We start from the raw sequence: 15,533 nt of genomic DNA on the forward strand, positions 1-15,533 counted from the left end.
GGAGAGACTGATGCTTCTGCTCTTGTGGTGTTTGTAATTTTTGCGTAAATGAAGAGAATTAGTTTCCAGGGTTTTCAGTCTGAGACCCTCCAGAAGTTGTAATATCACTAACAATAACACAACCAAGATTTATTACAAGATGAAAGAGTACATAATGCCATTTTACACTGAGGATTGCAAAATGAGTCATTACAGACCATGAGATACATGCAACAGGTTCTGCTCCCATCTTCCTCACAGAAGTGCTTTTGTATTGGGCAGCCAGTGTAGTGACCTTACATCTTCTCTTGTCAGAACAGGGGTTTGATATAAAATCAAATCAAGTTCAGGATGGCTGCCAAGAGACATCCTCTCACTCCCCTTCCTGCTCACTTCTTTTTCTTTTAACCTCACATGGCAAAGGAAACTGGTTGGAATTGCCCCTTTTCAGCCCACAGGTAGCAGATGGTGAAGGGACAGTCCAGTTCGATGGTGACAGCTATGCCATGGTGAGCCGCCCGATCCGCTGGAACCCCAATATTTCCACAGTCATGTTCAAATTCAGGACTTTCTCATCAAATGCCCTGCTGATGTATCTTGCTACTGATGACTTGGTAAGAACTACCAGATAACCTCCACACTCCTGACAGGTTTCATGATATCTTTACAGTGTCTGAATTCATCATATTATGAAAATAAATAAGAACTGAATGTAGCACTGTCCTGGTATGGTACTGTCTGATATCCAAGTGTAGGCAGACAGTGTTATAGTGCGGAAGCTGACTGCCTGGTGTTTACTGACTGGGGAGCATTATTGTGTGCCTGGGTTAGACTGAGGGGAATTCCAGCTTTTCTGAAATTGTTAATTAATTTTAATTTATACTAAATGTTTACCTGCGCAAACATTGTCAGTTGTGGTTATACTTTCATAGTTTAAAATATTGTAATGTAAGGTCAGGGAGAATATGGGAAGAGACAAGTCTTAGAAGTACTACTGATCTATAGAAAAAGTTTGTGTTTAATGGAGTGGCATTAAAGGGGAACTGCATGGTGCGACAAAAAGATGTGATGGTGATGACATTTTTACGAAGTATACAAGTGGTGCCTTTTACAGCTAAAACGGATAATGGAAACATTAGTTATAAAGCTGTTCCAGGTTTTTATTCACACACACTATCATAATGTGTGTGGATAACCAGGAAAGGTTATTTATAGAGACATTTGGCCAGATCCTCACGTGAATCAGGAATAAATCAGCTGCAGCATCTCTGATCCAGATTGATTTGCACGCCTGACTGGGAGCAGAGTCCTTTCCTTAGCCTTTTCATATGGGTCAGAAATTGTGCACAGCAGTTCTCACTGACATCTTGAAAAATTACTGAGCACTCGCTATTTGACAGAAACTGTGTTTCTGTAAATCAATCTTATTTCAGATTCCTGTATTTTGGGAAAAATTAGCAGAATTGCTGGAATTATCAAGAAGAAGGGTGCCCCTCTTGACTGACTATAGTAAAATACAAAATTTTATTATGATGATGAAGTACTCATGTAATTTTTCTAATTTATTTATATAATTGAATATTTAAAGTATAATTAATGCAATTGTTTTAGATTATTTTGTATAATTATTACTAATTTATTTAGTTTTCTAGAAAAAGTTATTTGCTTGAACTTCTGAAAAACACTGGAAGCTGTAAGGCAACTGCTCCCTGATACAATTTGTCTCTTAACATATTGTACCACTGTATAAAAACTTTGAGGATGTTCTTTCTAGTGATGCATGAATAGACATGTATAAGGATCTAAAATACTGTGTTTGTTAAATTTTACTTTTTTCTTCCTAACACAAATTTATGGTCATATACATAACATTATAATCAGTTTTGCATAAGTATTCAGCACATGGTAAAAGTATTTTCATTCCCCCTAGATCTGAGCACAGGTGGAACTGGCCATGAGCAAAATTATAATTAAATTTAAAATTTCTCTGGTACATTCTCTGTTCCTGGGTCATAGTTCCACCATTACGTACTTCATGCTTTTCATGCTGTCCAGTTCCCTGGCTATTTGTTTTCCTCTTTGTATTCTGCTAGCTCTTTTTCTGTAGATACTGCAGCATATATCATTGCTCCAGTCAGCCATCTCCAGTTACTGCTCAGATATTGGTGTCAGTGGTTAATGAGAATAACAGTTCATAGCTCTCTGTTGCTCCATCAGTACAGATTACTCTCTGGAAACACTGGTAAAACAATCCTATTCTACCATCTTTACTGTTCTTGTTTTCTACCTTGCAAGTTTAAATCTAGCTGAGGCACATAGTGAATGCACTACCTGTAGTACAGACATGTACTCAAAGCTGAGTATTAGTTTCAGGTAATTATAATGTGTATTTCTGTCTTTGGTCTAAGAAAGTAAAAGTACAGACATGCCATCAAAACTCCAGCTAAGTTGTTAGCAAAATGTCAACACAATCCTAAGGAGAAGAGAAGGGGTAAAAAGAACTTGTTGGTAGCAAACTTTTGTACATTATAGTCCTGGGCAGTAAATGCCTAAGTAGATTATTTAAAAAGCCTGAAACAAGTTTTCTGTTGTCACCCAGGAAGAGAAAGTGTTTAAGTGTTTATTAAATGTCCTATGCCTCTTACCAAAATGAAAAAGAATCGTGATTTTTCTATCTAATCCTTTTCATTAACAGAAGGATTTCATGAGTGTAGAACTCAGTGACGGGCGTATAAAAGTCAGCTATGATCTGGGTTCAGGTACAGCTTCTGTTATCAGCAACCAAAATCATAATGATGGCAAATGGAAATCTTTCACCCTGTCAAGAATTCAAAAGCAAGGTGAGTTCCTGTGGTGTCAACACCATGACTTTCCCAGTTACCTGTGCAGCACAGCTAACCATCTAATCCTTGGGAACATGTTGTGCAAATCTAGAATTCTGCTTAGATTACAGGCGTGTTGTGTTGCATGTGAGTGACTGAACTGTCGAACAGGTCTTTTATGAACAGGTAGCTTAATTTTCAGGCATAATTCTGCTTTACAGTTGCATAACTTACATTCTAAAATGCTTCTGAGCGGGGAAAAAAGCTGTTTCATCAGTTCCTTGATGTTTAAAATCATAAAACAAATCTGTGTGATTTTTTGTTAGGACAGAAATAGCTTTCATGCTGTACAGTCCTCTCATGCTCAGCATATCCCAAAGTGCTTTAAAAGCAATTATTTCAGTACTGATAGGACAGTGTCTCAGTAGGTAAACACAATAACTATTTTGTGTTCCCTAATTGTATGCAGTGTCACAATCTGAATCTGCATGGGAACAACTGGGAACATCTTCAAAAGTCCTACTAATTCTTTACTCTGTTACTGGTGCAAAATGTGAAGTGGTGGCATTTGATAAGATCACAAAGACTGCTGGCTATTGTGCTGGCAAAACCCTTTTTTTGTTTGTTTTTAATCTAGTTATAATACTGGGAGAATCTTACCTGAGCCAAATTAATCTTATTTATGGCATCTGTGACATTCTCTGTGCCTTTGTATTCTGAGGTCTTACTGTATTCTGAATCTTCAGGGTCGCCACAAGCCCCTGAAGGTGCTCTTCCTCCTCTGCCCCTTGCAGTGCCAGCTCTCTAACTGACCTTCGCATCTCAAACACAGACCCTCTCTCTTGTCATTTGGCTGAAGTAGACTTGGGAGTCAGGACACTGGCCAAAATAACTCAGAGCCCTCACATGTAGATTTGCTGTACCTTTAGAGGAAGAATGCCTTGTTGCTAGCCAGTTACTTTGTTCATACTTAACACAGGAGGTATTAAGATAGAATACAATATCACATTTATTCATACCATTCAAACATATCATGTGTTTATAACGATGATGCAGGTATAGAAATGAAAGGAAAATTAGTTTATTTACAGTATGGTACAGCAGGAAAGTCTATCCCCTTTTCAATTCTCTTTCACTCCTGAAAATGGTAGTTTGGTTTCAGGTTTTGCAAATTCCTTCTCTCTTTTAAGGCATTTATTTAGTCAGCTGTTGCTACAAGAGACTCACCTGTGGGGAGAGCTTCTATCAGAGAGCACTCTTCCTCCCATCTCTCCTTCCTCTCCAGAGAGTATACATTACCTCATCTAGCCAGTCCTGCCTTTGAAATCTCCTAAGAGTCTTTCATCTCCAAACTCACTCTATTCCATCTTTAACCAGAAATCATGCTGGTCACTTTTTTAATTAAAATAAAGGTTCATTTCATTCCGTAGGTATGTAGGGGGTGGGGGGGGAGAGTAAATTGTAAGCAATCTCTTGCATTTAACTGTCTGAAGAAAGAACCAGAGTGAGGGAGAGAGGGACTGAGGGACTGAGGAAGGAGAGGAAGGAAGGAAAGGAGGGAGGGAGTAAGGAAGGAAGGGAGGGAAGGAAGGAAAGAAGGAAGGAAGGAATAAACCCTTTCTTTGCATCCCTATGGTAGGACATCCCCCTTCTTCTCTGGGGGCTACACAGCATTTTTCAGTGTTTCTTTTCTCTCTCATTGAACTTTGTATTCTGTATTAATCCATACATTAAAAATATACATGGAGCAAGCATTTAAATTGGATGGTTTTATGTAGCACATCACTGACTCCAGATTGAGATTAGACATGACAGCAACTGAATGCTTTGGGTTTGAAAATGGTTCAGAGTGACTGATCACCAATCTCTAAGGCATATAGTGACAATGCTTAACAAACTTTTACACTGAAAGGTCCTGCTCAAGTGACAACCCTTGTACTGAAATCACAAATCGGATGTAAAATGATCTCTTCTGTCTTAAATTTGTGCTGAAGTGTTAGCTCCAAATTACACTGACACAAAGAACATCCCAAATTGAAACAGGTTTAGAAAATATATAAAAATAAAGGATACAGAATTGCTATAGCTTTTCAGGTTGTTATGGAAACAGAGGAAAGTGCGGTTCACTTTCTTTGCCCATAATTGATAATTTGGAAATTCAGTGTCTTAATTGCAAACTACAAGCCTCCTTGCCTCTCCCCTCATCTGCTAACCCTCCAAATATTTGTCTCTTGGTTTTTTACATTAAGACATCGTTGTTCGTGTCCAGTATCTTGAAACTAATCTCAAATCTCTTCCAGCCAACATATCAATTGTTGACATAGACACCAATGAAGAAGAGACCATAGCAACAACTTCTACAGGCAGCCACTTTGGGCTCAACTTAAAAGGGCATGAGAAAATATATTTTGGGGGATTGCCAACCCTGAGGAATCTAAGGTAATGTGGATCCAGCCAATTTCTTTACCCTTGTAAGGGGATGTAAATGCAGTGTAATCTTGTTCTCTGTATTTGTTTCTCAAGTTCACTTCCAGTAAGTGAAGGGTGAGTTCCCAATGCACCTGACATTGCCACAGCAGATCAATGCTTTATGTACATATGTTGTGTATTTTAATGTATTTCACACAGCTCACAATACACAAATACAATGGAAATCATTGTAATGGTGCAGTAGAGCTTTCTGATGCTGTGCAGAACTATGATGTAGCTGACTTTAGCTTTTTAAGCATTTTTTTATTTTATTAATAGAATTTGTTACTCCAAACTTACAGAAATGGCTCTATACCTCCACAAAATTAAGCACAAGTGTTTACATTGTGCATGAGTAGAGAAATTGAACTACAGACTACTCCTCACAGGATTACTGTTAAATGGGTATGTCTGCATAATCAGGGTCAGTATACTTTCGATATGTATACAACTTTTGTCTTTAGATAAAATTTAAAATTATTTGTAGACATAAGTTCCTGGACTCCTTAGATTAAGTTCCTCCTGCATTCAGGAATTAAAGTATATGATACAATACTCTTCATATATTTAATGTAAGAAGAATGAAACATGGCAACCTTTTCCCTTCAGAAGCCTGACACTGAATTTCTTTCTCAAACAAAATTCCAATTATTTATTTTTTAAATCTTGCATATTATTCTTGATAAACTTTAAGTTAAGCTTTAATAAACTAAATAAATGGGATAACAGATACCTGAATTACATGGTTTCAATAGACCAAAAAACTTACTTGTGGTTTAAATGAATATTCATCAGTTTTGCAATGACAAGAACAAGAGAATTTTGTGCTACAATGAACAGATGAACAATGCAGAAACAAGCCCATTTATCTATGTCAGCTTTAGCTACATGGCATAATGACAGCCTTGAAGTGCTCTTCTGCACAGGGAACTGTTGTGATTAGTCCACAGGCTGTTCTGCAACTAAAAGAAAGGTTATATTTGTTAATTTATTGGGTTAGTAACTGACCTTTCATGTCAAATCACCCAGCAATAAAAAGATCTGAGATCTATTTTACTCATGAAATGTGATACTGTATTATGTAATTGTGAGATCACACTACTGCATAACAAAATGTCCAGAGCAATTATCTTCCAGCAAATCCTTTGTGGTTGCTTAGAAAAATAGAGTACCACAACTACTTGGACCTGTGGTAACTATTTTGCCTACAGCTATGATTCATCAGTCACTGGGGAAATATTAATGTTATGGTAAATTAGAATGAAAAATAGTGAAAGGAGGATTAGGGCAAAGCTGAGCTACTGCAAACAATAGATGCTGAAGTACCCGTGACTTTGTAATTATCAGGTCAGGTCAGTTCTACCAAATTCTTCTACATGGTTTGATTTACTCACAACCAAGTATAGCAACAAATTATAGAAGCTCTCTACTATATTACATTTTAAGGTAGCTGTTTGCAGAGTAACCCTGTTAATTATTATAGCTTGATAGTGCATGTAGAATCTCACCATCCATAATGTGTTGTTTGTAAATGATGTATATCTGCTTCACTGTTAAATATTTTGAATAAGAATCATTTGCTACAATTAATGTAATTTTGATTTTTTTTTTTTTGTCTTTCACCCTAGTATGAAAGCAAGGTAAAAATAATCATATTACTTGCATGACTTGCATGTGTCTAGTAAGTGCAGCTTGAAAGCACAGGCAGCAACGCAGAAGCAGTGTGTGGGCAGTATTTATACCAGCTGTTACGCTCAGGCTGTTAATTCAGCGAGTTGCTCCTGCTGCAGCAAGCAAAGCCACTCCCAAGTGCTTAACACTGTCATGTTACATGCTGTGCACACACCTTCACAAACAACTTTCCTTTGCTTCACACAGCTGCCTACTTCAGCTGTGCTTGTTTATGACACTGGAATGCCTGGGAAGCAGAGCTATGGCAAGCTGTATTGCTGAGTTTGGTTCTGACCTCCTGGCTGTAGGCTGCAGTCGCGGGTCAGGTGAGGAGCACGGCACTGCGAGGCCGTGAAGTAGTTACTGAGGAGGGCATGAAAACAAGGTGCAAATTTTTGTGAAATTTGGCTCTTCTGAGTTTAAGAACAGGGGGATAGGAGAGGTCACCTGTTTCTGACTGTTTCCAGTTTGCAACTATTTGTCTCCACTACTTTTGCTTTGATACGCTCAGATATGAACTGAACTCCACTGTTTTGCAGCTTAATTCCTGGCATGAGTTACAAAAAATGCAGATTTCCCCCCTTGTCCTGAGAAAGATTATTTCCTCCCAAGGTCCAGAAATCTTTGCTTGTGTTCCCTTGAAACTAGTCCTAGTTTGGAAAAAAAAAAAAAAAAAAGGCCAAGAATTTATGTGAGACCTGAATGAACTTGGACCTTGTTTTGTATTTTTTGGAAGGGGAAAAAGGGAGTCTTAACAAAATATCAAGCAAGTGTTCAGTGTTTGCAAGGATGTGGAGTTCATACAGGTTGGGAATTAGAATTATAACGTAACAGCAACTGCTTGTAATGGGACAGCATGAGGGCAGTCTGTAACTGGACAGGGCAGGGAGGGGGTAGGAACATGGATGGTTTCCAGATAGCAAAGACAGGATGCTGCGGACACTGCTGATAATGACATGACAAAACTCTTTTGCTGCTGAGAAGAGTCTATAAAGGAACTGGGGAAGAGCTAGGAAATAAAAATTCAAAAATGAAAAGTGACCATAACTACATGACTGTAAATAAAGCAGAATATGGATTATTTTAGTAAACTAGATGCTTGCTTTAACTTACGTAGAGGGTGCTAATTTGCTGGAGAATACACCACGCTTGTTAGGATGGCTATAATGCAAAGAATGGCTTTCAGTACCAAAACATTCAGCTGAACAGTATCTGTGCAACATGGTTTTATTCTGTAATTAATATTCTTTCAAATATTTTCTTTCCTTCCAAGGAGTTGAGTGTTTGGTTTTTTGTTTGTTTGGGTTTTTTATTTCCCCACAGTTTTAACTCCTTATTTATTTTCTAAATTCATTTTTATTTCTTTGAGCTGTTGACATTACTCAGATTTCTAGTAAACACTCATGGGTAATATTGTGAATTAATTAACTAGTGCTTTTTTTTCTTTTTGTATTTACTCTCCATGATGTGAATGGCAAGTTTGGTTTTTTTTAAGTGACTTTATAAGGCTTTTCTTCTTGCAAGCCTGGTTCAAATATTACCAGCAGTTATGGTCTCACTCTGGTGTTCCTAGGCCTGGGAAATAATAATTTTACATCCAAGCATGCTAGCTTTGGTGTTGCTTTCATGGGTTTTCTCATTTCTAGCAACCTGCTGATGAGCCAAACCATGGAACTTTGCAATTCTATTACAATATTTTCCTATCTTGAATGGATATTTAGGTTCTGTAACAAACCCAAGTGTTTGTTTTTTTTTTTTTCCTTTAACTGCCTGATAATTATATTGCTGTGTCAGAAGAAACTACACAGCAGTTTTCATAGGAAAGATACAGGGGATATAGTTTTCATAGGAAAGATACTGGGAATGTAAAATACATAGAAAACAAATGTCAGTCCACCTGAACACAAAGAATTCCTAAAGCATTAAAAAATAATCAATTTTTTTTTTGGCAAAGACTTTATCAAAAATATTTGTATGCTGCTACAGTGCCTCTTTCATTACGATCTAGCATGCAAAAAGATGAATGAAACATCTGTCTTCCCGTTAAGGTCTCTCCTTATTGTTATGATTTCCTAGCTTGCATCTTTCTGCTGTGCCTAAGGAACAACTACTTAGTTATTTCATAGATTGCTGTGTTTAAACACCAAAGGTGGCAGCACTCCTCTACAAAAACAAACAAACAAACAAAACCAAACAAAAAAACACTGAAGAAAGAAAAAATGGAAAAGAGGACTGTTGTCAACTGGAGATGAGATGAATCTCCTGTTACACCTTTGAGTGATGAAAGACTAAGTGCTCATAGGTGGTAGAAGGCAAGATGTATTCATTTGAGTGTATGTGCATATTAAAAAAAAAAAAAAAAAAAAAAAAAAAAAGCATCTGTGCATCAGAAAGTTCATGTGTGTGTGTCTGGATGACTGTGTTCTCCCTAAACTCTATTTTTGAAAATACATTGTACTTCTAAATTTTTTTTTTAGGCCTGAAGTGAACTTAAAGAAATATACAGGTTGTCTCAAAGAGATTGAAATTTCAAGGACACCGTATAATATATTGAGTAGTCCTGATTTCGTTGGTCTAACAAAAGGATGCACACTAGAGGTTAGTCTGACTTCCATGTATTTTGGTCTTAATGGATATAAATGTTGTCTGGTTTCTGATTTTATGGCATAACATATTAATTGTATAAAGCATATTCAAACACACATAGAGATCTAAACTGAAAATCAGAACAGTTATATTTAAGAGAAAGAAATATGAATTAATCTGATCAGCAAGTAGACTGGTATTCCAGATCCTAACTTCTTGGACAGTATCCCTGGACAGTTGTGATACCCCTATCCCTCAAGGGTAGGGTTTTCTGAAATGCTTAGTGGTGGTCTAGCTCTATTTCAGCTGGCTAAAATGGGAATTATTGACACTAATGAGGATAGAATTAGGCACTGACAATATTGCAAAAACCTTAAGAAATTTTGATGCACATAAAATCCAAGGATTTAAACAATTTTTTTAAAAAATGTTGTTATAAAATCATTCATTACAGAAAACCTGAGGTACTTTGAAAATCACAGTATAGTTGGGGGTACCTGAAACAAAGTCACCTTTAGGATAAGAAGAGCACTTACTGTTATGAGCTATCACTGAGCTGGAAAGCACCTTTCTTACTGATCACTAAGAATGTGTAAAATTGGTGTCATTATTTTAACTTCAAATACAGCTCCAGTCTATTTATTTTCAATTGTTGCTGCAGATTCAAGGAATCTGATCTTAAGTTTGAGAGATAATATAGTAATTTTCCATGGAAGAGTCATCATTTATAAAAAAATATTTCCAGTGACAATTGTCTCCCAATAAATAGTTCGTATTTCTTCCCTGGAAATGTATGCTGTTTAAGATAGTTTTGCAAGTAAATGTATGATCTAGATTTCCGTATCAGATACCACTACAGCAAATCCAAATGAGTCGTTGCTGTTAAATAGATGCTCTCCAAACATTTTTCTCCAAAACATTGAAAATTTCCTTTGAACAGTGCCTGGAACCTGTCCAGGCCAAAATAAAGATGAGTACCCTCTTTTGCTGTGTTTATCACTTCTATCTCAGGTCTTAATCAGAGCTAAAAGCACAAAACAAGAGGACTCTCACAGAGGACATTAGCCTAGATGGATTTGTCATAAAATGGACATTCTTAAATTTTCAATTTTGTGGCAAAGCTAAGCTGCAAAGAACCAGATTGCTCAAATGCTTTTAAATCTTACAAATTTGGGTTCAGCAAAAATTTTATGCAGAAGTTCATATTTGTTTGCTTTTATTGTAGCTTCTTTCCTGACTAGGAAAGAAGGATAGTTGTGTTGGTTTTCTTCTGTTGCTGTGAATCTTAGTAAGAATTTTGGTTTTTAAATTACTTTGTAACTCAGAATTTGAAATCTAATTGGATTAACCATTTTGTTGGAGAATTAAATATTCTAATTGTACAAAAAACGATATGTAGGATAATTAAAAAGAAGTAAAAACAAAAGATAAAGACTGGATATGAACTCAATTATTTCAATGCCCTCCAATTTCAGAGAAAGTTGAACAACATCTATTAGCTCTATACCTGTAAAAAGTTCTAATGTACAAAAAAATAGTGAGTTATTTTAGAAAAAGTGACTGTTTCCATAGACTGGTCTTCCCTGGCTGTAAGAGTAGAAGAATTGTCAGTGATTACAGAAAATCTTCAGGAGTATACACTGATGTACTATTTGATGATATATTCTACTCTTTAAATTGTGTTAATGGCTACCAAATTCCAGAAAGTTGGGCCATGCGCAACGAGTGCTCCTTTTATGAGCCTGAGTCATCAAGAAAGCAGTGATGCTCAGCAAAGCAATAATGATGAAGCAATGACTGATTAATAGAAAGTATCTTGTGGGCACATTTGACAAATAATATAATCTAGTTTATGTTTATATTGGCCGTTGTTATCTATTGTATTGATTTAAAAGCAAAATCTCACTATATTAACTCAATGGAAAATATTAATATAAAAAACCACCTGTGAGCAGTTATTCTAAATCCAAGAGGATATATCGAAATATGACTGGAACTTTGCCTTCCTGTAAGAGAGGATTCCAGAAATACTCTAAAGACACCAGATGTAAACAGGTAAATTAGTGTTTGCACAACACTTTTAGAAGTATCATGGAATCATAGAACCATAGAATGGTTTGGGTTGGAAGGGACCTTAGAGATCATCTAGTTGCAACCCCCCGGCCATGAGCAGGGACACCTTCTACTAGATCAGGTTGCTCAAAGGCTCATCCAGCCTGGCCTTGAACACCTCCAGGGATGGGCCATCCACAACTTCCCTGGAAGTATTTCACCACCCCCACAGTAAATAATTTATTCCTAATATCTAAATCTGCCCTCTTCCAGTTTAAATCCATCACCCCTCATCCTCTTGCTACATGCCCTTGTAAAAAGTCCCTCCCCAGCTTTCCTGTAGTCTCCTTTCGGGTACTGGAAGGCCGATATAAGGTTCCCCCAGAGCCTTCTCTTCTCCAGGCTGAACAACTCCAGCTCTCTCAGCCTGTCCTCACAGGGGAGGTGTTCCAGCCCTTGGATCATCTTCACAGCCCTCCTCTGGACCTGTTCCAACAGCTCAACATCCTTCTTGTGTTGGGAGACCCAGAGCTGGACGCAGTACTCCAGGTGGGGTCTCACAAGAGCAGAGTAGAGGGGCAGAATCACCTCCCTTAACCTGCTGGCCACACTTCTCTTGATGCAGCCCAGGATCCGGTTGGCCTTCTGGGCCACAAGTGCACACTGCTGGCTCATGTTCAGTTTTTCATCTCCTGACACCCCCAACTCCTCCTCCTCAGGGCTGCTCCCAAGCCGTTCTCTCCCCAGCCTGTATTTGTGCTTGGGATTGCCTCAATCCAGGTACAGGACCTTGCACTTGGCTTTGTTGAACTTCAAGCCTGTCAAGGTCCCTCTAGACAGCATCCCTTCCCTCCAGCGTGTCCACCACACCACACAGCTTGGTGTCATCTGCAAACTTGCTGAGTGTGCACTCAATCCCACTGTCCATGTCGCCAACAAAGATGCTAAATCCCAGTACCAATCCCTGAGGAACGCCACTCGTCACCCGTCTCCATTTGGACATTGAGCCGTTGACCGCAACTCTTTGAGTGCGACCATCCAGCCAATTCTTTATCCAGCGGGTGGTCCATCCATCAAATCCATAATTTTCCAATTTGGCCACAGGGATGTCGTGCAGGACAGCATCAAATGCTTTGCAGAAGTCCAGGTAGATTACATCAGTTGCTCTTCTTTTGTCCACTGATGCTGTAACTCCATCATAAAAGGCCACCAGAGGTTTGTCAGGCATGATTTGCCTTTGGTGAAGCCATGCTGGTTACCAATCACTTTTCTCCTTCATTTTACATGTGCCTTAGTAGAGCCTTCAGGAGGATCTGTTCCATGATCTTGCAAGGCCCAGAGGTGAGACTCATTGGCCTGTAGTTCCCTGGGTCATCTTTTTTACCCTTCTTGAAAATGGGGGTTATGTTTTCCCTTTTCCAGTCAGTGGGGCTTCAGCAGACTGCCATGACCTTTCACATATGATGGTTAATGGCTTGGCAACTTCATCCACCGGTTCCCTCAGGACCCGTGGGTGGATCCTGTCAGGTCCCATGGACTTGTGCACCTTCAGGTTCATTAGATGGTCTCGAACCTGATCTTCACTTAAGGTGGGCAGATCTTCCTTCTCCCAGTTCTTACCTTCACTTTCTGCAACTTGGGTGGTGTGCCAGACCCCTTGGCAGTGAAGACTGAGGCAAAGAAGTCACTGAGCACCTCAGCCTTCTCCATATCCCTCATGGCCAGGTCTCCAGTTTCCTTCCAGAGAGGGCCTGCATCTTCCTTAGTCTTCCTTTTATCACCAGTGTACTTGTAGAAGTTCTTCTTGTTCCCCTTTATGTTCCTGGCTAGATTTAATTCTATGAGGGTTTTAGCTTTCCTAACCTGATCCCTGGCTGTTCAGACAGCCTCTTTGTATACCTCCCAGCTAACCCGTTCTTGCTTCCACCCCCTATGTTTTCTTTTTGTGTCTTAGTAAGTAAATTGCTTAGTGTTTATTGTTACTTTCCCTCTCTTCACACTAGCTATATTTACATAGTTTATTATTTTAGTTAAGAAATCTTTCTGCATGTTCATACTCTTGCTTTTAATCCTGTTAATGTGCTTTCCTGTCCCCTTCTTCCTACAGAACATTTATACAGTTAGCTTCCCCAAGCCAGGTTTTGTGGAACTGCAGCCTGTCTCCTTTAACATGGGCACAGAAATCAACCTCTCCTTCAGCACCAAGAATGAGTCTGGGATCATCTTGTTTGGCACAAGTGGCACAGTTGTCCCCGGCAGAAGAAAGCGCAGATACACTGGGAGGAAAGCTGCCCCTCTGAGAAGAAAGCGCAGACAGACGGGACAGGTAAGAGGAACCTAGCAAAAGATAAAGAAAACCTACAATTTAACTGAACTTGTTAATACTCGGTTTGTTTCCAAACACTGTCAGGTGTTTATAGTTTCAGTGCTAGGGAATAAATTATTTCTAATGTTATCCTTCATCTGATGAAGAATCTGATAGGGGCTCAGAATTTTTTTTTTGCATTAGAGTAACTGTTTCTCTTAAAGATTTACAATAAGGCATTCATTGCTTGTTGCTAAACAACAACAGATTTTTTTCTATCATATAGATGCTTCCATGTTGTTTTTTTAATCAAACCTGAATATTAGAGAATACTGTTCTTCACTCATTCTGAGGACTACTTATGCACCATTAAGGCTTGGAGATATCTCTCTCCTGTTCTTATAGTGATAAACGAGGATCATTCTGTTTCTCCTGAGACCAAAAAAAAAAAAAAAAAAAGAAAGCTGCTAAAAGCAGGGCAAGATAAGCCCCTTGTTTGGGATCGCTGCTGTGGGATATAACACTTAAGAGTGCTCCAGCCTCTCCTTCTCTCCTGTAAAAAACAAATCTGCAGTATAAATTGTTTCTGATTAAGAGGACAGAGTCAGTCTTGTTCAGAGGAAGTACCTACAGAGTCCAAGTGACTAACTGGTAAAAGTGTGATTGCTGTTGGAAATTATTCAAATCTTGATTAATTAAAAACCTCACAGACAGACATAGTACAGCAGAGATAAACATAATATTTTGATGCTTTCTTTGTTCAGGACTTCTGGGAAATTATATTTCATTATTCTCCTTCCTGCCTGTTTTGGAAGAGAGCTCTCAGTGACCTGGAGGAACACGCTCCAGGGACAGCACATTATAATGGCTCACCCGCATGACATTAACTTCGGGGTAGGGGCTCCTTTATCATTACCCATCTCTTCAGGTCACAGAAGTGAGCATGACACTCATTGCTATAGTAACTGGAGGTTAGATCCTGAAATCCGCTACAACATGATATTGGTTGCTAGAGTAACTACTTGCGTGATTTGCCAGCCCTCTAAATGCAGAACTCACACTGAGATCAATGCTATTCAGGGCTTGACGGGTATAAGACCAGGCCTTGTAACAGCAAAAGTCAAAGAACTGTAGTTTAGAAGTCTCCATCCTTCCCTGCAAATAGGTAAGCAGAAAGTTAAACCTTTTGATGAAGCTTTCCAGCATAACCGCATTTTATCCATTTTTCATTACAAAAATACAAGAGAGTCTGAATGTAGCAGCAGCAGCAGAACTGAAACTACAGTATCTTCTCTATGGTGAGCAAATTAAAACCAGTGTAAGAAAATAAAACGTTCATAAAACTAATGTAAAACTAAGTGAAATTATTTCTTTCTAAATGTAAGTTACATTCTCATACCAACATATACATTGCAGGCCTACTATGCAGTGTTCCTGAACAGAGGTCAACTGGAAGTGCATATCTCTACTGGGATACGGGATCCCCACAGAATCACCATCAAACCAGAAGCTGGCAAGTTTCACGACGGCAGAGCACACTCCATCCGCATAGAACGAGCTAAAGGGTAACAAATACCTAGAAGTGCTACAGACCACACAGCATAGCTAATTCAGTAATGCGAATGTTCCAATGTCTTTAGCAATCCATG

At 38.6% G+C, this 15,533-nt stretch overlaps 1 protein-coding gene across 1 annotated transcript in view; it reads left to right on the forward strand.

Annotated features, from left to right (window-relative positions):
- Positions 1–15,533, forward strand: part of LOC104466533 (laminin subunit alpha-2-like) — a gene marked incomplete at both ends in the record, with an annotated part of 44,323 nt that overhangs the window by 10,660 nt on the left and 18,130 nt on the right. The window contains 6 exons of the mRNA XM_010079976.1: positions 431–593; positions 2,675–2,819; positions 5,102–5,240; positions 9,419–9,539; positions 13,687–13,905; positions 15,301–15,449. Coding sequence (XP_010078278.1) covers positions 431–593; positions 2,675–2,819; positions 5,102–5,240; positions 9,419–9,539; positions 13,687–13,905; positions 15,301–15,449 — 936 coding nt within the window. The remainder of the gene's footprint in view (positions 1–430; positions 594–2,674; positions 2,820–5,101; positions 5,241–9,418; positions 9,540–13,686; positions 13,906–15,300; positions 15,450–15,533) is intronic.

Source organism: Pterocles gutturalis, unplaced genomic scaffold (assembly GCF_000699245.1).
Source record: "Pterocles gutturalis isolate BGI_N339 unplaced genomic scaffold, ASM69924v1 scaffold38079, whole genome shotgun sequence".
Lineage (NCBI taxonomy): Eukaryota > Metazoa > Chordata > Aves > Pterocliformes > Pteroclidae > Pterocles > Pterocles gutturalis.